This window comes from Cyphellophora attinorum, assembly GCF_001299255.1.
Source record: "Cyphellophora attinorum strain CBS 131958 chromosome Unknown Contig15, whole genome shotgun sequence".
NCBI classification, from domain to species: domain Eukaryota; kingdom Fungi; phylum Ascomycota; class Eurotiomycetes; order Chaetothyriales; family Cyphellophoraceae; genus Cyphellophora; species Cyphellophora attinorum.
In genome coordinates, this window is record NW_017253243.1 from 723,798 (window position 1) to 746,623 (window position 22,826).

The window sequence follows — 22,826 nt, forward strand, 5'->3', positions numbered from 1 at the left end:
CGGTTGTGCTCTAAATGTGAGTTTAGGGTTCAAGGGGGGGAACAATGTTCAGCAACCCTAACTTTTCGTTTGAGCTGCCCCAATACGTGATGCTGTTTTTCCTTCCGTTAGGCGTCCTTCGGAGGGAAATCACGATGGGGCCAAGGAAATTGTCCAACAAGCCTCGATGCACTGCTTTGGCCCCTGGACACCGTCGATGTATCATGTCGCGCCAGCGTACAAGGCCCGTCGCCGCCCAAATCCCCAGGTAGGTGTACACAAGGTATGTCTCTCTATTATCCTCCTCCTCCACTTCTTAGCTGTATCTCATCTCCATTGCCAACATGCCTCGTACCGGTCCATCCAAGTCCAATGGCCTGACTATCTCCCTTGATGACTTCCAGCCTACATATCAACCAGGTGACGTCTTAATTGGCCGCGTGACACTGTCAAACGCTCCTCTGCAATCGAGCTCCGTCCGACTCAAGTTCTTCGGTCGTGCCAAGACCAAGTACACCGTCAAAACCTCCAATGGCACCTCTATTGAACGAGGTCGAGCAGGCTTCTTCGAAGTTGCTCAACATCTCACAACTGAGACAGTCGCCGCAGATGGCTCCCGCTCCTTTCCATTCTCTGTCACCGTCCCCACCTCATCCCAGCCAAACATGTCATCACGCGGCGACGAATTTAAGCATCACTCGGACTACCTCTCCACGCTCGACGTTGCCAAGAAAACCGTTGACGTTACGAAGCATCCCTTGCCATCGGTGATGTACTATCACGCCAAATCAGAGATGTCAGGCAAGACCTCCGAAGCATACGTCGAATATGGCTTGCATGCAAGTGTCGCTGGGAAGGAGGCGACTTTGCCAATCTTCATCCGTCAAAAGTCTTCAGCGGTCCCCATATTGGACCATCACATGATGTATAGGTCGATCTTGCAGACTTTACAGACTCCTCGATTGTTGGCTGAGCATGCGGACAAGGAGCTCACCTTTCGACAGAAGTCGTCCCGCTTTTTCAAGCGCTCGAAGACTCCAAAATACGTCTTTCAGGTCCGAATCGAGACACCGAGTACCGTTCAACTAGAGCATCCGAATGCTGTACCCATCAAGATTGGTATTGTGCCAGATCTGCACTCCACACGCACCACTATTTCCCTCGATGCCCTCCCACCCGTGTACCTGAGCCAATTCAAACTTCAACTCGAGCTCTGCGTAGACATTCGATGTCCTGGGACGTTCTGGGATAGCGAAAACGACAAACACCACGACATCGACATTCCCATTCTGTTTCCACAACGGATGCTGATCCCCACACTTGCACCAGAAGGAGATGGAAAGCCGTTGACTTCGAGCTGGGGACTACAAGCTGTACCCACAACAACAACAGCCAACGGTCTCAGTCCTCAAGTGACGACGAACGGACCAGCAGATGCCCGCACCACAAGATCTGCATCTTTCGCATCCCAAGCAACCACGCTGCCGCCCCTACCCTCCCTTGCCACATCGTCCAACACGCCCCTCGACATCGGCAACACACTCTCAATCTTCATCGGTACCTCAGCATGCACAACTCGTCATTCGAAGCCACACCCGTTCAAGCGCCAACTCTACCCATCATTCAAGACTTACAACATCCACCTCTACTACAAACTCAAGTGGAAGGCCACAATCAGCTGCGCAGGCGAAGTCGAGGAGCTCAGCGGGACGAGTCCTTTGACAATATTAGCGCCGAGTGAGCAACAGGAAGAACAGAAGATGAGAGAACTGGGCATTGAAGGGATGAAAAAGAACTACGATGATCTCATGGCCGGTCTCGAGAGCGGGTTCTCAATACTGGAGGGCATATTGCAGGTAGTGGGTAGTGTATAGTACATACCTAGGTATGCGTGGAGAATCGTAGCTCGTGTTGTCACCATCGAGGCTGTCGGACACGATCGGCTTCGCTTCCTGCATTACGGATCTTCCACCAAGTCTTGTCACCAAGCTACCACCTTCAGAAACGCCAATATCGGACTCGTCCGAAAACCGCAATTCTCACTGCCAAGCCACGATGCCATTGGGCTGCACTGAATGCTTCGCGAGGTCCACCTCATGTCAGCATTCAATATCGACCGACATCCGAGTCGAAACCACTACCGGAAACAGTGCCCATGATATTTGTCCCGAGCAAGGACAATATACATAAGACCGCGTCATGACATTGATCGCAAAGTACCTCTTGGATCCGCCACCTGCACATATAGCATACGGCATGACGCCCCTTCTTCTACCGCCAGCAAACCTTCTGGATCATATTCCTCGAAAGATCCTCGACATGTCAGAGTCGTCATCATCGGCTGGAGCAGTTTCATCACCTCCTGTGGCGCTCATCACCGGAGCTGCCTCCGGTATGGGCCTCGCACTGACGCGCCACCTCGTCCTCGTCAAAGGATGGCGTGTCGCGATGTGCGACGTCAATGCCGCTATTGGCGAGAACGAGTCTCGCAAGTTGAACACCGCAACCGGAACGAGCAGCGCCCATTCTTCGAATGCTGATGCCAACAACAATAGTCCCACGCAACAGCGAACAATCTTCCGCAAAGTCGACATAACATCCTACGCCCAACAAGCCGCCTTCTTTAAGGAGGTCTTTGAATGGTCCGGCGGCCACATCGACTACTTCGCCGCGAACGCTGGCATCATGGACGTAGGCAGCCTCTTCGAGCCCATCCAGCGAATGAAATTCGACGCCACCACGGACGTTCCAGTCCCACCATCGACCTTGCCAGTAGACGTCAACTTCCGTGCTGTGCTAGAGGGTATCTGGCTGTATCGCTACTTCCATGGTCAGCGTAAGCGGGCCGAAAAGGGGCAGCCACCACGAGGTCGCATCACGGTGACGGGTAGTAGCTCCGGGCTGTACCCATTCCATGGACAGGTGCAGTACAGCGCGACGAAACATGCCGTGGTGGGCGTGGTGCGGTCGTCCGCTGTGCCGCTACGCAGGGAGAATATCAGTATCAACGCCCTTGCGCCGAGCTTTGTCGCGACGGGGTTGTTGCCGGCGCAGTTCCTCAGGGATTGGCCGAAGGAACATATGGTCTCGATGGATAATGTGCTACGCACTCATGATATGTTCATTGATGATGGGGCTGGGGAGAGGTGGGATGGTGTTGTGGGTAGGGAAACCGCGACAGATAAGTCGAGGCCAAGGAAGGCGGGGTCAATGATGACGGGGGAGATTGTTGAGTTGAGCCAGGAGGATATGTTCTTCAGGAGGCCGGTGGCGTATCCGAATGAGAGCCAGAGGTGGTTGAATGAGGATAGTGCAAAGTACTTTCGGGATATTGAGCGGCAGAAGGTCGAGTTGAACAAAGCGAGAGAGGCGAAGTTGTAAGTTCGTTCAACAGTAGGTGCTGCTGATCGCAGACGGGTTGCGAAAGGGTGCCATCCTCTGCGCATACGAGTCTGTATAGAGTGCATGACTGGTCGCCATGAGAGGGAGCACTCGGTCATTGGTAGCATTGCTCATCCGGTACGTCTGGATCAACATGACTCAGAGCAGATCTAGACACCGGTTGAGCGTGGAGGTTGGACCCGAGTGGGAGCAGGGCATGCAACGTTCGATCAACTTAAAAGGCGCGGGCAGGATCATAAGCACGAACAAGAATATTTGATGGTAATGTCCGCGTTGTACGTCCTGAATGGTACCGCCACGTCATGTGTGGGCGAGGTGACGGCGATGGTGATCGCGGAGGCGACAATCGCGTCTGCTCCGGTCAAGTGATGCATCGTCTGCCACGTCGTCGCTGTGGGATGTCTCTGTCCCTCGCAGCTTGAGAACGGAGCTGTTTCCAGAGCTGATGAAAGAGTACTACTGCGGATACATCGCGTTTTCGCTCGATATCTGGCTCAATCCGGTCGAAAACAGCATAGATATCTGCGTGGGATGTCGGTACCAAGACATCCCTGCAGAAGGGAGCAGATCGCCCAATCGGCATTGCAATCCCACAGAAATCCTTGGAGACCAGTAGTAATAGTGGTACCCAAGGATACAACCAGATCCGTCCAACAGTGTTGCCTCGACGGTCATGAACGCGACAGAGGCCGACTCCAGCTGGGAGGATGGCAGCGATGATTCTCGCCGTTATTTCCGGTGGCATGCTGGCCAACGTAGGCGGAGGTTTGGACTGGTAACGCATCAGGTTCATGCGCAGCACGTTGACTTGTGGTGCTTACCCATGATGGCAACTCTTGCTGCAAGGTAGCCACGGTCGACGCTACAGGTAGGGTGGTCAGATCCATGATAAGTGGATGAGTCGAGGCGACAGCCAGTAGTGTCGGACACTATATGTATATTGGTACATCCCCACGAACGTCTCGAGAGGAAGTGCAAGAGTCAAAGACAACTATACTGTTACGAAAATGCCAGCCTGTCAATATGCCTCGCTCAGAGCTAATTCAATTCTGCATTAATCACAACCAGAGTGGTCCCGAAGCATACCTCCTTAAGTCCATGACGACTGCATGCGGCCGTTGAGTCCATGGTGGTGGCACCCTGAAGCTGATTTCCATTACTGTCACTACCATGTAGCAATCGTAAGCTATGAGCCCATCTGAAATACTTACTTAGGTACCTAGGTAGTCAAACACAACTGGTTGCCTTGCGGCGGCTTGGCGTGAGGCAGCCACTTGGGAAGACGCGTTCCCCGAACGCGTTGGATCGCACGCTCAGAAGTCAACGACGGCCGTGTATTTGTCGCCAACTTCGGCAGAACTCCTAGGATCTTGCTGCTAACACTGCTGCCGTTCTCCAGTTGCGAACACTTCTTGAACCCTCAAAGCATCTAGCTGGATTGGGGGAAGAATCACTAGCCGGTACCCACGAAGACGACGCCATGCTGATCGGCATCTGCGGCTCGATCTGCAGCGGCAAACATATCACAGCCGAGTATCTGGTCCAACACCATGGGTTCCTACGGCTTCACCTGCCATCCGATGCACAACTCCTCAGCAACACGCCAGAAGACGCCAAACGCCTCCTCCCATCAGTAACCGACCAAAAAGGCACACGAGGCCTCACATTCCCCGATGTCGACTCTCTCCTCGACTTCGTCACCAAACGCTGGCGAGAACACTGGGTCCTAACAGACATTCACGACGAAACCACCCTCGAACTCCTCCTCCGCCGCCCTTTCTTCCTTCTCCTCAGCATCGACGCCCCCGTCAGCCTCCGCTACCAACGCTTCACCAACCGCTGCACAACCCGCCACCTCGACCCCATGCCCCTCCTCGACTTCATCACCACAAACGACATCCAACTCTACGGGTCCCTCAACTCATCCGCTCCAACCACCCCAGGCGTCGACGGCCGTCCTTCACACAACCCCGGCATCGCCCATCTCCTCCCCCGCGCCCACCTCCAAATCCTAAACCAATACACCTCCATCCCTTCCTACTACACCTTCCTCAGCAGCCTCGAACTTCCCTCCCCCATCCGCCTCCGCCCAACCTGGGACGCCTACTTCATGACGCTCGCCTCTCTCGCCTCTCTACGGTCCAACTGCATGAAGCGCCGCGTCGGCTGCGTCCTCGTCTCCAACAGCCGCATCATCTCCACCGGCTACAACGGCACGCCGCGCAACCTCACTAACTGCAACGAGGGCGGGTGTGAGCGCTGCAACAACACCGGTCGCGCCGGCGGGGTCGGGTTGAGCACCTGTTTATGTTTGCATGCCGAGGAGAATGCGTTGTTGGAGGCCGGGAGGGAGAGAATCAGGGAGGGAAGTGTGTTGTATTGCGATACGTGTCCGTGTTTGACGTGTAGTGTTAAGATTGCGCAGGTGGGGGTCAAGGAGGTGGTGTATAGTCAGAGTTATAATATGGATGAGGCGAGCAGAGCGGTGTTGAAGGAGGCAGGGGTGGAGTTGAGGCAATTTAGTCCGCCACGGAGTGGATTGGTGGGGATGGGGACGAGTTATCAGGCTGGGTGGGAGGACTTGGGTGGGGAGTTGGTTGTTAGATAGGTACGTGGACTAAGGATGATGGTAGGGCATGGGGTCGGTCGTCCCACCGGGCAGCAGCAATGGCTACTTAGGCATGATAACATGATGACTCTGAGCATTCGTTGTGATGGAAAAGAGCAGTCATCCGAGGAGACCGCCCCGCCCGATAGCAACGGATGCTCTCAAGGCATAACAGCTTGTGTTCGTTCTTGACCTTCCGCTTGAGGCAGACTGCTCGGCCGAGGGTTTGAGGAAAGGAAGAGGAGGTAGTCAAGGGTAAGACCGATACTTATACCTCATCAATAATGACGAGATCCGCTGCGAACCGATACGAGCACTTCACCGACGGGCCAGAAGGCGGTCACTGCTCTCAATCGGTTGCTGCCTGGTCCATTCAATTGCATGTGCCTCTACTACCCGAGCTGTTGAAGACCAGGAATCACTGGGGAAGAAGTCTTCCCACTGTCGGGAACTCCTCTTCTAGGCCGAAACCGTCACGCAGTGCTATGGTGCAGGTTGTAGGTCTCTTAATTGGACGCATACATGAACCAGTGATCTTTCCAGTCCGTATTCAATATCTGCATCACTCTCCTTTGAGATAACATGGCAAACAACTCAAGTTCGCCAGCTTGACCTTCACTTCACCCGTCAGCGGACTGCAAGCAGGTCGTGTGTTGTCCATCCCCCAAATCACTAAGACTGCCGGGCTTCTCCTCGCTTCTGGTAAGGGCTTCCTTAATCTTACTTAAGTAAGCACACTATCTTTGTATCCTTCAAATTTCCCCAATATATCGGCATTGCGTAAGATTCTCTCTTCAAGACCGTTTCCCTGTGCACTGAGCAAACACCCTTGCCACTGTGCTTTCGAGGCTGAATCGATGTCAAAAGGCAACTGCTCGTGCAGCTCCGCCAATGTCACCTTTGAATTGCTGCCAAAATTGAGTATCGTCAGTATAGCCCCAGCATCGAGCTTCCATCGTCTCTCCAGTTCCTCGGCCAGATCAGGGTTGGACAAGGTCGCGGCAGACGCATAGGCCTTTAGAAGCTCAGCGAATTCGAGACGGACCTCGGTTTCGGTCATGATCTTGATTTTGGTAGTGTGAACATCCCTATCGATCAAGGCGACTGGGCACATAGTGCAAGCGCAGTGTGTGAGACTGAAATGGGAGCCTTCGATATGGAAGCCTTTATAAATTGCAACAGCGCCGCCAGGATTCGTGTATCTAAGCACGGTGCCTGAGATCAGTAGGGTTCCGTTTGTGGGACACACTTGTTGGGAACTGCGTTCGCAAGGTGCGGATGTCACATGGATGTGCCAACTATTAAAGCTTGGTCGTGGGATCATGACAGAGGTGGCCACTTACTCAACGCCAATGCGCCCAGCCACCTCATCAATCAGTACATGTGTCGGAATGTCTTGTGTTGTTGGTAGACCAGTAGCGCCAGAGTTGCTTGAGGCACTATTGAAGATTGGACCACCAAAGCAAGAGCCTTCCTTTTGAGCATGGGAGGACAGCACGAAGAGCAGAAGAATGGGAAGCGCGAGCATGAGTGCTTGAAGTCTGGCCATCTTGGTCGGTGGCTTTCGAATCGACCGGAAGCAATTGAGAAAATGAGTCCAAGGGCGACGTAGGGAAACGCATGGCGAACTTTGTAGACTCTGTCGGCTCAGTGCTTGAGCAGTACTCAGCGTGCTGTCCGCTTAAGGCGCATCTTGTTGATCGTTGAGGTTTGCTCGAAGGCTGCTTCCCGGCGCCAGCACGCAAGTCATCGCCATTGCTGTGTCTCGAACAAATAAAATCCGGGCAGGGACAGGCAACGTGCAGACCGTCTTTGCAGAGCTTCAAGCCGCTTTCAACACTGCCGTTGTGTTTACGGCAACAACTCGCAGCGACAGAGGCGTGATAGACAGGACAAAATGAGTACCAATGATGGAGTTTATTAGTGTGTATGATCGAGGCCACACACTGTACTGGACATGGTAGGATGATGAAAGTTGTGTCAGCTTGCAAGTGGCAGTGGTCTTGCTGGCTGATGCGGGAAGAACGGGAAGGTGCAGATGAGGTCGCAGTCTTAGCCAATGAGTTTGCTCAGTGCTCTAGGCCTGGTGATGATATACACTGGCGAATAGGCAACACCTGGTCGGAACAATGCTTATGCACGTACCGGAAATGATTCTTCTCGATCCGAATATTCGGTGCCGTGGACAGCAGAGTGCAGGTCGACATCTCTCGATCACAGATTGGGGTAGGATCATGTGCCTAATCACGGTTAGTGCTATACATAGAATTGCTTTGAGCCCCATGTGCCTCGCACTTATCGTAGTGCTGTACTGTGCCCGAATGAATGTACATCCATATTCTCATAACTCTTGTAGATGATCCACTCAACGTGTTCAGATAGCTCATGCTTTGGGTCGAACTGAAGGCCACCCTTTCGCAGCATGGATCAGTATATGACTTGATCCTCGTCATGCCCCTCGACCAGATCATCGGCATGATCGTCATCCTTTGCTCTTGCTTCCTCAAGGTCCAGCGTGGTCGCTGCTGCTAGATCTGCTGTCGGTGTCTCTGAGCTTTCGATATGCTCCGGCGCATCGCCATTAGGGTCGACCTGTTTCTGATCTGCATCATCCACCTCCATCGGCTGATCCGTGTGCGAATCACCATTGTGTGACGGACTGCGATTCCCATTAGGTCGGTCTGATGTTGGTTCCCTCTCGCCGCCATCATCTCCATCGTCCCTCTGCTTCTCACCGACCCCACCCTCCTCACCCTCTAGAGCCGCCAGCTCAGTCCTGATCTCTTCTTCTAGCCCGCTCTCTCTGCTCCTCAATCACCACCTCCTCATCCTTCCGCAACTCCCACGGCCGCCACAACAACCTCGGCTCCGCCTTCGTCTGCAAGAACCCTGCCCGCGCACGCATACCCGCATGCTTATTCCCCAAACTCTCCCTCTCCCACCGCTTCTGCTCTACCCTCCTCACCCTCTCCAACTCCTCGCGCTTCAAACGCCGCTCTTCCACGCGCTCCTCGTCATCGCGCTTCAGGCGGTCGCGCTGGCGCTGCTCAATCTCGTCACGGCGCTTGTGGACCGTGGGCTTAGTGGTAAATGCCGGGGACTTCTGGGACAGAGTGGATAGCAGCCCACCAAAGAGGCGCTGGCCACGCTTCTTCTCTTCGGTGTTGCTGGCGGCGCGGAGGGGATGTCGCCGTAATGGTGGGGACATTGCGCTTGTTGTAGAAGGAGGGGGAGAGGCATGGCTGATGCTGCTGGCCGAGCCATGGGTGTGGACTGTGTCGAGGCGAGGTCGTTTGGGCGATTCTGTGGTGGAGGATTGGGAGGACGGTCTTCGTTTGCGGGAGGGTGAGGCTGCTGGCTCTGTTGGTGGTGAGAGGGGTGGTTGTTCGGGAATGGCGACGGCGGAGGCGATCATGGTGGGCTGTACAAGCTGTTGTCGCGACTATCGCCGGGTGTCTCGTTGATGATATAGAAATAGTTGTGGTCTCGAGACTCGAGGCTCGTCGATTTCTCCGCACCAGCAGGCCAGATCAGATGAAAGTGAAGCTAATGTGATACATGTGTCGCCGTAGTCAAGGCTGATCAATCTACTTCACATCTCGCCTTCGACTTATTACCTAGACACTTGTCTTTCCCTCCTAAACCACGCATCCTGAACTGCGCATCCGCTCAATCGGGTTGCTTGTGAACACTAGAACATCCGCGCTCGTCAACGACTCCGTCACCGCACGCCCGAAATCCGTCCGCCCTCCATTGATCGCCTGCGGCGCCTGCGGCTCATCAGTCGCTTCGCTCACCCACCGTGCCCGTGAACGGCTGCCTGACCACCTTCGCTGCGTTCTGTCCCTAAGCCTAACGCTCGCCGCACCCGTCAACAATGTCCCGCCACCACCCCGACCTAGTGATGTGTCGCAAAGCCGCCGGCATCTCAATAGGACGCCTCTGCGACAAATGCGACGGAAAATGCCCCGTGTGCGACTCGTACGTGCGGCCCACCACTTTGGTCCGAGTCTGCGACGAGTGCTCGTTCGGCAACTACCAGAACAAGTGTATTGTGTGTGGAGGCGACGGGATCAGTGATGCGTTTTACTGCTTCGAGTGTACAAGACTGGAGAAGGATCGGGATGGGTGTCCGAAGATTATCAATTTGGGGTCGAGTAGGACGGATCTGTTTTATCAGAAGAAGGGGGTGCGGGGGCAGGGAGGGTATTAGGTGTGGTATTGTGACAAGAGGAGGCCGGAGGGTCGAGATACGCTCAGCAATGCGCCCAACGAGAGCACACCGCGTTAAGGACAGGAATTCGCTGCGCCAGGTCGATTGCAACAACGGGCCGTGTACAGAAAACACGGACGCGATCGACACAGGACCTTTGATGTCATCAACACGAACGGCACAAGGAGTACTGGACGAGTGCAGTTTTTGCACAACAGCAGCGCCTGGCTTTCTTTGGGCATGCTCTAATGCATGCGCTGGCAATACCTGATCAACCACACCCATCAGTGCCATCACGGCACGATCACCCGCTTTACCTCTTCCCAGGCCGCTTTGGTCTCGAGAATCCGCCTCTGGGCGTCGACGTCCCGCTCTCAGCATTCCCGCCCCCAGCAGCCGCAACCTCCTCATCAAGCCGTTGCGCCGTGATTTCTTCCGGATCGCCGGCCTCCAAGCGCTTCGAGACCTCGACGCCTTCGCTCTTCGCCGCCTCCAGCACGCCACTGCGACTCGATGCGTACACCATGCGCTCCTTGACCTTGCTGGTACCTGGGCAGACGTACACGAATAGCGCAGTCGTTGGCGCTGAGGGGTGTCGGTAGAATGTGTAGGACGGTCGGTCGGAGGGGATACTGCTCGCCAGATTGGTGGGCTGCACGCCGCTGTCTCGGTGCGAGAGCAGCGTCAAAGTCTCCGTAGAAATGTCAATGCCCAACTGCACCACCGCACCTTCTCCCGTCGTAGAAGCCAGCCCTTGTAGTGCTGTCCTGGCCTCAGCCGTCATCTTCATCGACAGCTTGCTCCCTCCACTGGTTGCTGACGATCCACCACCACCACCCAATCCACCAAGCGCAGTCCCCTGCGTCCCATGCCGCGCCTCCTCCTCCGCCCGCTTCACACTCTGCAACTCCCTCTCCTCCCGACTCAGCAAATTCTCGTCAACATCTTTGGACCCACCGGCTCGATCGGCCCACTGCTTCGCCTCCAACACCTCCTCCGCATCCGTCACGAAGAGTGTTTCTTCGAACTTCTCGAGCCCGAGCTCGCGGACGAGAGAGATGCGGGTTGAGCCGAAGAGGGTTTTGGCGCGCACGGGGGCGGTACTGGGGACGTAGGTTATGGCGGTGAATGTGCTGCTACTCGGACTGCGGCGGAGCATCAGGTATATCGGGGTCTTTGGTTCGAGATGTTGTGAGAGTGACGGAAGAGACTTGGTGAAGGCATCCTCGCCGGAGGAAGCGAAGGGGACAGGTGACAGCGGGGTGAGGGACTCTCTGGTGATGGTGACGGGGAGGTAGAATGCGCTGGAGTCCGAGAGGAAGGAGGCAAACGCGGCGTGTAGCTCGCGGGAGGCTGTGGGCGTGTTAGATGGGACCAGGCACGGTTGGAGGGGAATGGGTTGATAGTGGTGGGGTGACTTGCCTGTGATGCCTGACTGCATGGCTCGGTATGGGAGCCGCCGAGCTCGCCTCAGATGCCGTAGAAGACACTCAGAAGACGACTGCAATGGATGTAGAGCCTTTGATGAGTAGACGGGCACGGCTGGGAGTGATACTATTAGGCACATTGGATACAGAATGCTTCTTAGAACGGTGGCGGTCATCCGGTCTCGAGAAGGTCTAGGGTGTCCAAAACGGCCTTCGCGCCTCAAGTTGACTCGAGGCATTTCTGCACATTTATTTCCAATTATCTGATTTTCTCAAATTCGAATCATCTTGTACTGTATGTTCACTTCAACTTTTGCCAGAATGCCACGAATAATGCCCGGTATCACTTTGAAAGCCGTGGACGCGTCGGCGATGATGCAACTTATCCTTACTCCTCATACTTTCCGCCCGCAAACGCCCAACTACTGCTCTCAATCTTCCCCTTCAAAAACTCATACACCGTAAACGTCACCGCCTGGCCCGGCGCCACCCGCATCACCCGCGGCGTGATCCCCTTGTAGAACGCCTTCGCCCCCTCCTGCCGGAACATATCCTTACAGATCAGCGTTATCCTCTGTATGGCACTCTGACCCGGCTCAGCCGGCGTCTTCTGCAACCTCGTCTTAATCGTATCGATCGGCGCGTTCGAGAACGGTCCCATGGCCCCCGAGACTAACCCGATGACCGTGGTCTGGTAGCTAGGGAGATTCTTGCCCTCGTATTCGGGCTGCCATCGTTGCAGGATTTCTTTGAATTCGGTGTAGGCGGTGAAGTTGACGGCTTGGTTGGTGCCCTGGCGCAGGGCCGTGAGGGAGACGCCGCGGTAGAGGGCGCCGAAGCCTTCTTCTTTCAGGACAGTGAGGGCGGCGTGGGGCGCGCTGCGGTATTTGGGGACGTCGAGGGGGTCGGAGAGGCTGTGGTATTGCGCTTGCATGCGGATCTTGACGACTTCCATGGGTGTTACGACTGCAACGGCTTCAGTGATGCCTGCGCCGAGTCCAGCTGTCGTGGGGTCAGTATACGTGCATGTGGGTGCATAGTGGTGGTTTACTGACCAAGGAACGTCGCCCTAGATGTGACCTGTCCCTGATCATTCGCTAACAACTGCTTATACCACTCGTACGAAGTGAAGCGTATAGCCATCTTCGGGACGATCCCAGTCAACACGGCACCAAGGCCTTTGTACAGACCGAAAGCAGTTTCCTTCTTGACGATCTCCTTGCCGGTCTGGAGGAAGCCGCGCTTTTTCTGACCAGGTGCTGTCTTACGTCTCGACAGCTGCATGCGCACTTTTATTGTGTCGAGGGGGTGGCATACGAGCGCTTCCATCATGCCTGCTCCGCCTCCAGCGATCAAGTTGGTCGCAGCGCTGGCGGGCTTCTTCCCTCCTTCGCCTTTCACGCTCTTTGCTGACATCTTGGGTGGTTTGGATTACCCGCGGTTGTGCTCATGCAGTTGGATGAGTTGTGATGTTCGCGTGATGCCTGAAAGATCAGTTCGACACGCGCTTTTGCTGGACGCGCTGCTTCACACACGCGCGCAGGGCTATACAAGTACGTGTTGCGGTATAGTCAACGCCAGGATGCTGTAGGTGGATGCCGTCGAGGTTGTTGCAGTGTCGAAAGCTCTGTCGGAACCAAATAGCACACAGGAAGCTCAATAATACCTAGGTAGTGACTCGAATTTCCAAAGTTTGCCCGTCTTGCTCCGATACTTTTTATGAAGCTGTGTGTCAGTGACATCGTAATTCTGGACCGCGAGCCTTTTCACCGAGGCACGAAAATCGGCGTGGGGCACGTCATCTCACAGGACAAGTGTATTGTCCGCATTCCGGCATTCACAGTGTTTGAACGCCCAGGCTTGGAGGTCAGCTGGGCGCCCAGAAGGAGTATGATGCTCAGCTGAGAGGATATATGTATCCGCACATGGCTGATGGTTGATGTAGGCCGAGTTGCATGTGCGTTGTCATCTTCCAGGAAATCGGAAAAGCACGTGCGGGGAGAGGGTCGAGCGCCCCCTCGCGCCGAGAGCTTTCGCTCCAGGGGTCGATCCTCCGCAAAATGCCATACCTACAGTAGGTAGCTTCTGGGCACGTGAGTCCCCAGAAGCCGAGATCGTCGCCGCTTCCACTCGTCCTGCCGAACTGGGCGGCCTTTTCTCACGGGCGGGACTTCTCGCCGGGTTTGGAAAACCTGCAAACTTATACGGCTGTGAGTCTCGGAGTCTCTTCGCCTACCGGCGTCCGCAAAAATGCAAAAAGCAAAGGATTTACTTGGAACCTCGGAATTGAGCCGACTTTGAGATGTTAGTTTGGAGGCAATCATCATGTTGACAGCGGTGAGACTTACAGGCGGGACTCGAACCCGCAACCTTGAGGTGATTCTTCATAAGAGCCACACGCTCTACCGATTGAGCTACCCCGGCAGAGGGTTGGTTTTGTGTGCGTTCGGTTGACAAAATTTTTGGCACTATCATATATGAAGACTTTGATATGACCAGGTGAAGTGGGGCGCCTTGTGCCCTAAGTGCCGAGTCGTTGGCGCCCATTTTTCGACGTCCTTCACTTCTTCCTATCTTCATCAGCATCCGAGACTTATGATTGTCAGTTTCTCTCAAGACAGTCCTCTGCCACCGGTCCTTGGATTCCCACGTCTGGAGGTCTGCTCTCAGCGCGAGAAAGAGGCTGGAGGCGTACCGACATGCGAACGTTCATGATCCAAAGCAGAAGGCAACAGGGGCAGTGGCTGACTAATTGCAGCTCTCGACCTGGTCCTCCCAGACGACTCTCTGTCCCATACGACCAGGTTTGAGAGCTTGTTCGGTCTAAGCAATGTAGGTAGGTTCGTGCCGTGCGTAGGCCGCTGCTGTGGATTGCAGGGTGGCGCTCGAAGCTGGAGGCAAGAACCTGGCTCGATTGGAGGAAGCATCGTATTGATGCACGACCGAGATACAGACAGGCATTGATGCTCGACGATGAGTGTCAGCTCGACATCACGCTTGGGTAGACGGTAAGTAAGCACTCGGAGTCGTGTCACGACTTCCCTCGCGTCAAGCACGCTCTGTGGAAGTTGCTCCTGCCATTCATCGCTTTATCCCAAACAGAAGATATGGTATATCGGGTTATGATTTTGCTGCTAGCACTGGGCCATGTCGCACTCAATGCAGCGTTTCCGCCTGTCGGCAGTATCTTTAGACGTGAAGAGGGTGGCGACAGCGCGTCCGCAATAGCATCACCAGGTGAGCCAACTTTCTCGAGCTGTGCAACACTGCGCTCAGTCGATTTCAAGGCGATCAGTTCTACTATACATACTACACCACAGTCTTCCCGTCGATCCAGCTTCAGACTGTTACTGCGACCTTTGTGCAGACTACTTCTCAGCTCATCACCACAACTTTCAGCAGCCCTGTGTCCTTCGCCACCACGACTTTTGCTGGGTGCAACTGTGCACAGGGCGAGACGGCATGCTTTGAAATGTGCTGCAGTTCAGATCAGTTCTGTGGCGGTCCAGGAATTGGGTGCGTCTCGAACTCAGCGAGTGTGCCTCCTGCTTCCCAGCAGCCGTGTGAGAACCTATGTGGGTGGGATGGGTCGTTGTGTTGTCCCCTGGGTTGGTCCTGCACCACCAACTCCAACAATCAGGCGGAATGCTTGCCACCATCTTGTGGACTTCTGACGACCGTGTATTCTCTAACGAGCACCTACGAGAGCACCGTACTCGAGACTATCACCCTTGTTGTGACGAGAGTGGAGACAGGGACAGAGACCATTATCCGAACAGCTTCGTTTCAGCCCACTTCTTCCTGTGCACCAGAGCTCGGTCAAACACAGTGCGGAAGCATTTGCTGTGCTGCTGGACAGTTCTGCCAGAGTTCAGGAGTCTGCGCTTTGGAAACCGCATGTCCTCCGGTACGACCCACGAGTGTCTCGGAGACCCTTCTGACAACAACAATTACACTGACCGCGACAGTCCCTTTCGAGACGCCGATATCGACTGCTCGGTAAGATCACCATCCAGACTGTCAAAGAAGGTGGCAGGGATGATGAAGGATGCTTGTGCCAACTCTGGCACAGCCCGTTCAGCTGGTCGGACAAGAAATGGAAATGCAGGAGGATGCAAACAAGACACCAAGTAGCTTTTTTCGATCTCCTTTGCGTACGCATCCACAGATCATATTTCAATGAGGCAGAAGTCAATAGCTAGTCATCGCGGCAACAAGAGCAAAGTCTTGGCACCACGGTCTTGCTTTGTTTGTCCTTGATATACTATTGTCAATCAATTTTCGTTCGACAATCGACCACAAATCAATAGGAACGAGAATGCCGAGGCCCTTCATTTCGGTGTAGTGTACTTGATAGGCGAGTAGTAGGGTTTTCTGACTGTACTTGATATGTGGTCGGTTGTCTCTTTTGCTTTTTGCAATTGTTAGACATCAAGTACGCAACATCGAGGTCGAGTCGCCGAAATTTTGCAAATGTTGCGAACCTGCGAATTGCGGTGAGCTTGGCAGGCTAACAAATCTCCCTAGCAACATTCGAGCCCTCACTCCTCACCAACCCAGTCCCAAACCATGACACCCCTGACCTCATCTCCATTTTTATTCCTCACAAACACCCGTCTCGTAAATCTCCTCTCGCCCCCCAACGTCTCAAAGCCCAGGAGATGAAACGCTTCCCACTTTCCCTCGGCATCCTTCCCCTCCGCCTGCAACAACCTCTCCTCCTCCCCCTCCCCAAACACCCACTGCACCCTCTCATCCTCACCAACGACTCCACCCTCCTTCCTCCCCTCATCCACACCAACCCACCTCGCCCGTCCCTCAACCTTCCCAAACAGCCCATTCGAACTCCCCCGCCACGTCCAGTCCAACGGGTACTCCTCTTCTGTCCCGGGGAGTTTTGATGACATGGCGGTCTGCTTCATGATCACTTTGTCTTCGGAGAGGGAGGTGATGAGGAGGTGCACGGTAGCGGAGGAGGCGGCGGTGCGGATCAGGGTGTTGACGCCTTGGATCTTGAGGATTTTGGTGAAGTCGGTTGAGAGGGAGGTGTTGAGGGTAAAGTGGGCTGGGGGCAAGGAGGCGAGGGTTCTGGATTGGGGCAGGGCAGGCATTTTGGTAGAAGGTACTGCGCGGCACGAGGAGATGGGTTGACGATGTTGTGCTAAGGAAAGAAGAACGAGATCTCTTAGGTGACGGAGGGCGAGACGAGCTGATTGGGGACAGTGTCGTCATTACTTTCCTCTCAACTCAGGTTTCGATTCGGCAGTTGTAGCCCATGGTGCTTCTCTTTCCATTCATGATCCTGTGCAGAGGCCTCCTGGTGTGTCTAAGCTGCATTTTGAACAGTGCGAAGATGAATGATGAAGCACACAGTAGCACAGCAGTAAGTGTGCGTTAGTAGGACTAGCGTGAGGCAACTAGACCTTAGCGTCTTGGCTTCAATTTGCCTGATCATCTGCCTCACGTCATAATAGCTCTTCTTCTCGTTCTTGCATTCTTCTCAACATCGGCCTCAGCCCTCCATCTGCTCCATACGCGCCTGGAACACACGCACCATGTTGATGTTGCTGTCCATCATCTTCTGGCTCAAGCGAGACGCCTCCCCGAGCTCTACAGTCTGCCGCATTGCCTTCATCTTCGCTTCGTCCTCCGCAGCCTCCTGGGTATAGAGCCACTCAGCAGCCAGTTCAGCTCCGTCAGGAAACGGCTTGCCAGCTTCGAGAGCCTTGCGCGCAGCCAGCAGAGCCTTGTAGTAGGTGTCATTGCGCGCAAGCATCTTCAACTTGAGCTTGTACGCGACGTCGAAGCCAACAGTGACGGTCTCGGCGATGGCAAGCTGCTCTTTGAGCGTAGTGTTGATCTTAGTCAGGAGAGCGTTCTCATTCGGTGGCAGCTTCTTGGCAGCATTGGCAACAACCTCGTCGCAGGTCTTGAGAGCGGCAGCGATATTAGCGCGGTCCTGCTTCTGCTCCGCCATGATTTCCTCCATGATTGATTTGTCCTCGAGCATGACCTTGAGGAGCTCCTCGAGCTGTGTTTGGCGCGTTGCGGCGTCTAGGTCGTTGTCGATGCCGATGTGACGCGACATTCCTGATCTTTATGTTAGCAACGAAGCTGGGGAAGCGGTTAGATGCTTACGCTGCCAGTGCCCAGCATCATTCTCGAAGCGGTGCTCGAAGGCGTCAAAGACGTTGTCGGAGTCCTTGATGAGAGACATTCTCGAGACCTTTGAAGAGGGAGAGGAAACGCCTTCTTGGTGGAGGTGTTGAGCTTCGGGTTTGAGGCAATCAAGGGTGAGATGAAAGACTGCAGACTAACAGCGAGAATTACCCTGTGGATGGGCAAGGAGGTGCAGGTATAGTCTTCACGAGAAGTTTCCGGAAATTTGGCAAGTTGTGAGTGAGCTAATGGGCACAGGTAAATCAGGGGGAGTCGTTTGCTATCTCCTTGGAGCTTGCTTGACATACAATACAAACAGGTCGCATCCGTCCCTGCAGGCATGCTACAACCAATCTGACAAGGCTATGACAACGATAGCGAGGCTGGCCCTGCTGCTGCAATTCTCAAGATGTATACTGGAGTGGACTGCTGTAAGTCACACTACTCCTTCATGGCCCCAGCACCACTGCATGGAAATCAATTTGCCTGGTCAATGGTGGCCCCCAGTGCCGCCGGCTGCTGCACCACTCCTCAACCATGCTCTGTCCTATAGGTTGAGGACGAACCGCTCGTCGTTGTGTTGGATTGATTTTCTCGAAGCGGGTATAGTCGGATGCCACGACGGTATTGAACCACACAGTGCCAATGGCCTCGATCATATAGGCGAAGCGTGGCATCAGTCTTTGACGTCTGAGTCGATCACAAACTCGTATACTACACAACTACAACGGCCCGATCCGACGACTATATGTTGTTGCTGATGTAGGACAGGTGTCAAGTCTTACTGAGTTCAGGATCGTTCAGCTAGAAATATCTTGAGCTCAGCCAAGCCTGGTCTGCCTGGTACCAGTGGATACAACGCACAATGGCCACCCTGTCATCGCGTCAGAGAATGTCTTCCAACTTCGAAATCACACCAGCCTCCACTCCCGCAGACTTATGTTTCCAACTCACTGTCCCAATCAACCGCGTACGCGAACCGCTGAACAAAAGCATTTGCGCCAGAGATACCGCAGACTCTGTTCTACAATCCAAGCTCAAGCTAGTCGTACGCGCCGAGTGCTTGACCCGACTCGAGCATGTCGTGGCTTTCCACCTTACGTGCTAAATTACGGCCAAGGGTTCGAATGAACGCGAAGGGTCCGAATCAATCCTTGGGACAGCATTGCAGCGATCCAAAGCGCGAGACCAAACCAGAACGCAAGGCTGAACCAGAGCGCAAGGCCGAGCCAGAGTGCAGGCTCGAGCCGGAGCACAAGGCCGAAGCAGAGCCCAAGGCCGAAGCAGAGCCCAAGGTCGAACCAGAGCCTAAAGTCGAGCCAGAGCGCAAGGCTGAGACGGCGCCCATGGCCGACTCCATTCTTAAGCCATCGGCCCATGTTTTTACGAAACTGCCGCTCGAGTTGGTACATGTGGTCCTTGCATTTCTGGATCTGCCAGCAAAGATATGTCTTTCCCTTACCTGCAAGAGATTACACTCGAGCCTCACGCCTACTCTGGCAATCGGTCCCATGTCTCGCTTTGATCGACGTCAACTACTACATTTGGTGGAGAAGGATTGCCCAAAGCTTCTGTTCTGTGCCCGGTGCGAGAAGTTGTTCAGATGGAGACTCAGACATCCGGAGGCTCCGTTCCGGGGTTTTGGATGTCCCTGCACGCCAGATCTCGACCGCTTCGGGTGGGATGCCGAGGTATCATATCATCGTGTTCCCGAACCTGCCGCCATTGTGACGACAGAGGTGCGAGACTTACTGCTCCGCTCGGCAGTAGTCAAGAGCTCCAAGTACGACGGCATGATCAAGGCGTTGTGGGCATCACTGAATCGCAAAACAACGTCTACCGGCACTTGTTACTTTCGCGGGTTTCCGTGCCCGGCCACAACGAAACTCAAGGTTCTGGACGTCGAAGGCGCATTACTCGTAAGATGTGAACGCATGTACGAGGTTTCACGCGCCTGGCACTTCAACGAACTGCCGCGCACGGCAAAGTTAGAGGCTTCCAAGCTGATCTTTCCTGGCCTCTGCCAGAAAGAAAGACTGCGCGTCGCGAACGCCCTGACTTGCGCACTGTCGCACAAGCGTGCGTATGCATTCCAATGTCCAGGCCACAATGAAGTTGCGACAAGGTTGATGAGGAGGGTTCCTGAATGTCAACAGATGCTCTACTGCACCGACTGCAACACGGACGTGCTCATCACGACAGGCTCTGTGGTAGACGATAAAAATACAAGCTTGATCCGAATCTGGATCACGTCGTGGCAAGACTTTGGAAGGAGAGGCGATCCTTGTCGAGTCTGGTCGAGCTCACCGAACAATCTCGATCGATGTCTGTGGACTGTACCTGTTGGTGATATAGCGTCATCCTTCCGCAAGGCCACGACTCTCTCACCTATTGATTCAGCCAGACGTCGGGCTTGGGAGGCGATTCGCCCGAGGAAGGACTCCGACTATGTGGAACGCGAAACTTCGAAATTTAAGACCACCTTGTACACAAATCCTAAATCTGACGAACCACGCTTCGCACCGGAGGTCGAGCAAAGCATCGATGCTGCGCTCAGGGTAGGGCAGAGAATACCTAATGAAAGCTGGGAGAACCAGACATTTTGTGGTTGGGATAGCCCAACCTTGGACTGGCTCTCCTCTCCTGCCGTACTTTTTCAATACGGCCACATAAGTGGTTTCAACACTGCAGAGTATGTCCTGTCACCAGAAGGACGCTATCCAATCCGCGCCTCAAGGAGAAATGCGATATCGGTACACCATTCAACAGAAAGGAGGCGAGAAACTGAAGAGTCACCTTGCTGAAGACCGGGTGATCGTCAAAGAAGCCGTCTATCGCCGGATGACAAGCAATATCGATTGGGATTGGTTGACTGGTGCTCTTTGGTGGATGCGACAGCCTTGATCGTGGCCGTCTCTCGAAGGTCGGAGAAATAGAACACAGCTCCGAGGAGTCCGGTCATCCGCCCTCACGAAGAATTCCGCCTGCGCCGGTTGACAAGCTCGGTAATCGTGGAAGGTGCTGAGCCGGGTTACGCCTGCCGTTGGTGGACCGGCCCAGAAATACGTGGATGGGAGAGAGCGACCGCCGCGTTGCCCTTCTCCTGCAGCCGTTCTCTACAAGATGAAACAGGAAGTAGCTCACGGGAAAGGTTGCCTCGTGAACCGGGCTTGCACAGTCCTTGGTCCCACCGGATGACAAGACGTGTTGGTAGTGTGTGAGCAGAATACTCCACGGTCGCCGAGAGATTCACCATCGCCCTGGATGATTCGGGGGCTATCTGATCGCAGAAGATCTCAAATACGATGGTATGAACGCATGCGACCTGTCGAGTCCGTTCACTCTACTCGCCACCATTCTTTACTTCTCTTCATGCTTCAAAAAAGTCGCAGACACGTTTTCCGCCGTCTTGCCCCCAGGACTTTCATCCTCCAATCCAAGCGTAGCCTTCGCCGACGCGATCGAGATGTCGTGCGGCAGGCGCTTCTCATTCTTGACAGGATCGCCAGGTGTGGCAAAGACCACGTCGAGCTCTTCCAATGATCTTTGTCTCGTCTCGACCAGGAAGAAATAGATGATGGGGACGAACACGGCGTTGAAGACCGCATAGTATATGTAGGTCTTCCAGCCGAGATTTGCAAACGATGTAGGGATTGTCATGACCACAAGGAAACAGAACGTCCAGTTGCTGACCGAGCCTAAAGCGGCACATGAGGCTCGAGCACGCAGAGGTGCGATTTCGGCGGCATAGAGGAATGGGCCGCTACCCATGCCAAACCTGTCATTTCCGTTAGTCACTGACGCGTGACAAGGGAGTGGCTGAGGACTTACCGAAGAAAGTGTTGAAGAGGAATAGCAAGCCGGCGCCAGCGAGCTGGTTCGACCGGGAGCTGGTAGATAATAGGATCGGAATAACGACAAAGCAGGCTGCCATGCCCGTAGCAGTCCACATGAACGCTCTGCGGCGACCCAGCCCTTCGATCAGGAAGACAGAGAGGAGGGAGCAGAGAGCATACTCTGTACCTCCGCATGCGGCGATCAGGTGCGACATTCCTGGACTTAGGTCGAAACTTGTCGACAGAATCTGGTTCGCATATGTGGACACCATGTTGATGCCTGAGAGCTGCTGGGCTGCGTTGATGAAGACGCCGAGAAGCATGCGCCGGAAGGTTTGGGTTTTCCCGTTCTGAAGCAGTTCTCCATAGTGAAACGGCGCTTCTCCCTTTTGTGCTTCATGGCTGGCCATGATGCCACCGAACTCGGCGATGAAGCTGGGGTCAGACTCGTCCGTGCCGCGGAGCTTAGACAGCACCACTCGGGCTTGTTCCGTTCTGCCGTGGGATACGAGCCAACGAGGACTGCTCCGAATCAGGATGAAAGGCCAGTATAAGGGAGGGTGAAGCATACCTTTCTGGGAGGAACATAATGATGCAGAACACTATCGCCGCCGGAGCCAGCTGTATGGCAACAGGAGCGCGCCACTGGACTTGACCTGATGTATAGAAGAACCCCAGACCCACCCATTGTCCGCAGGCGACGCCTGACGTCTGGAGACCGCCCTCTATCATCACCCAGCGGCCCCGAGACTTCGGTTTCGCACATTCGGACTGCCATGCTGGAATGGTGGCGACTTGCAGACCTAGGCCTATACCACTGATCACGCGACCCACTGTCATCTGGGCAATGTGCCATGCTGATGCCTGCAGGATACCTCCGACCAGCATGAATGCCATGCCGATGAAGACAGTGCCTCGTCGGCCCCACTTGTCGCCGTAGAAGATGCAGACGATAGCTCCGAGAAGAGCACCCAACTCCAAGGCAGCGATGACTATGCCCTGGACTGTTGCGTCTTTAGTCTCCGGGAAGACCGACAGGAAGGGCTCTTCAGTGATGACACCGCCCATGACAGACATGTCGTACCCAAAGAGCCAGAAGGCGCATGTTGCGATGGTGGCGATGGCGAATTGCAATCGTAGGCCACTCAAGCCCATGGTAGATGTGTATGGAGTGAGCTCCATGGTGGGCATGGTGGGCAGAT

General features: G+C 54.6%; 11 protein-coding genes across 11 annotated transcripts; 4 read left to right on the top strand and 7 right to left on the bottom strand.

Annotated features, from left to right (window-relative positions):
- Positions 1–323: 323 nt before the first annotated feature.
- On the top strand, positions 324–1,853 carry AB675_5244 (uncharacterized protein; the record flags this gene model as incomplete). The annotated part of the gene is made up of 1 exon (XM_018145441.1): positions 324–1,853. The coding sequence occupies one exon, from the start codon at positions 324–326 to the stop codon at positions 1,851–1,853; it is 1,530 nt and encodes a 509-aa protein (XP_017999319.1).
- A 325-nt stretch (positions 1,854–2,178) lies between these two features.
- AB675_5245 (Cis-2,3-dihydrobiphenyl-2,3-diol dehydrogenase) lies at positions 2,179–3,360 on the top strand (the record flags this gene model as incomplete). Its single annotated transcript, XM_018145442.1, has 1 exon — positions 2,179–3,360. The coding sequence occupies one exon, from the start codon at positions 2,179–2,181 to the stop codon at positions 3,358–3,360; it is 1,182 nt and encodes a 393-aa protein (XP_017999198.1).
- A 1,501-nt stretch (positions 3,361–4,861) lies between these two features.
- On the top strand, positions 4,862–5,989 carry AB675_5246 (Deoxycytidylate deaminase; the record flags this gene model as incomplete). The annotated part of the gene is made up of 1 exon (XM_018145443.1): positions 4,862–5,989. The coding sequence occupies one exon, from the start codon at positions 4,862–4,864 to the stop codon at positions 5,987–5,989; it is 1,128 nt and encodes a 375-aa protein (XP_017999390.1).
- Positions 5,990–6,713: 724 nt separating this feature from the next.
- On the bottom strand, positions 6,714–7,538 carry AB675_5247 (uncharacterized protein; the record flags this gene model as incomplete). The annotated part of the gene is made up of 2 exons (XM_018145444.1): positions 6,714–7,191; positions 7,333–7,538. The coding sequence occupies 2 exons, from the start codon at positions 7,536–7,538 to the stop codon at positions 6,714–6,716; spliced, it is 684 nt and encodes a 227-aa protein (XP_017999271.1).
- Positions 7,539–8,416: 878 nt separating this feature from the next.
- Positions 8,417–9,404, bottom strand: AB675_5248 (uncharacterized protein; the record flags this gene model as incomplete). The annotated part of the gene is made up of 2 exons (XM_018145445.1): positions 8,417–8,792; positions 8,851–9,404. 2 exons carry the CDS (start codon positions 9,402–9,404, stop codon positions 8,417–8,419), a joined length of 930 nt encoding a protein of 309 aa, XP_017999353.1.
- Positions 9,405–10,515: 1,111 nt separating this feature from the next.
- Positions 10,516–11,643, bottom strand: AB675_5249 (Twinfilin; the record flags this gene model as incomplete). Its single annotated transcript, XM_018145446.1, has 1 exon — positions 10,516–11,643. The coding sequence occupies one exon, from the start codon at positions 11,641–11,643 to the stop codon at positions 10,516–10,518; it is 1,128 nt and encodes a 375-aa protein (XP_017999392.1).
- A 374-nt stretch (positions 11,644–12,017) lies between these two features.
- On the bottom strand, positions 12,018–13,045 carry AB675_5250 (Succinate/fumarate mitochondrial transporter; the record flags this gene model as incomplete). Its single annotated transcript, XM_018145448.1, has 2 exons — positions 12,018–12,631; positions 12,685–13,045. The coding sequence occupies 2 exons, from the start codon at positions 13,043–13,045 to the stop codon at positions 12,018–12,020; spliced, it is 975 nt and encodes a 324-aa protein (XP_017999424.1).
- A 3,125-nt stretch (positions 13,046–16,170) lies between these two features.
- On the bottom strand, positions 16,171–16,740 carry AB675_5251 (uncharacterized protein; the record flags this gene model as incomplete). The annotated part of the gene is made up of 1 exon (XM_018145449.1): positions 16,171–16,740. One exon carries the CDS (start codon positions 16,738–16,740, stop codon positions 16,171–16,173), a length of 570 nt encoding a protein of 189 aa, XP_017999229.1.
- A 401-nt stretch (positions 16,741–17,141) lies between these two features.
- On the bottom strand, positions 17,142–17,846 carry AB675_5252 (uncharacterized protein; the record flags this gene model as incomplete). Its single annotated transcript, XM_018145450.1, has 2 exons — positions 17,142–17,719; positions 17,768–17,846. 2 exons carry the CDS (start codon positions 17,844–17,846, stop codon positions 17,142–17,144), a joined length of 657 nt encoding a protein of 218 aa, XP_017999342.1.
- Positions 17,847–18,867: 1,021 nt separating this feature from the next.
- AB675_5253 (uncharacterized protein) lies at positions 18,868–20,592 on the top strand (the record flags this gene model as incomplete). The annotated part of the gene is made up of 1 exon (XM_018145451.1): positions 18,868–20,592. The coding sequence occupies one exon, from the start codon at positions 18,868–18,870 to the stop codon at positions 20,590–20,592; it is 1,725 nt and encodes a 574-aa protein (XP_017999462.1).
- Positions 20,593–21,148: 556 nt separating this feature from the next.
- Positions 21,149–22,815, bottom strand: AB675_5254 (Sugar transporter STL1; the record flags this gene model as incomplete). The annotated part of the gene is made up of 3 exons (XM_018145452.1): positions 21,149–21,566; positions 21,616–22,146; positions 22,196–22,815. The coding sequence occupies 3 exons, from the start codon at positions 22,813–22,815 to the stop codon at positions 21,149–21,151; spliced, it is 1,569 nt and encodes a 522-aa protein (XP_017999258.1).
- Positions 22,816–22,826: the final 11 nt, after the last annotated feature.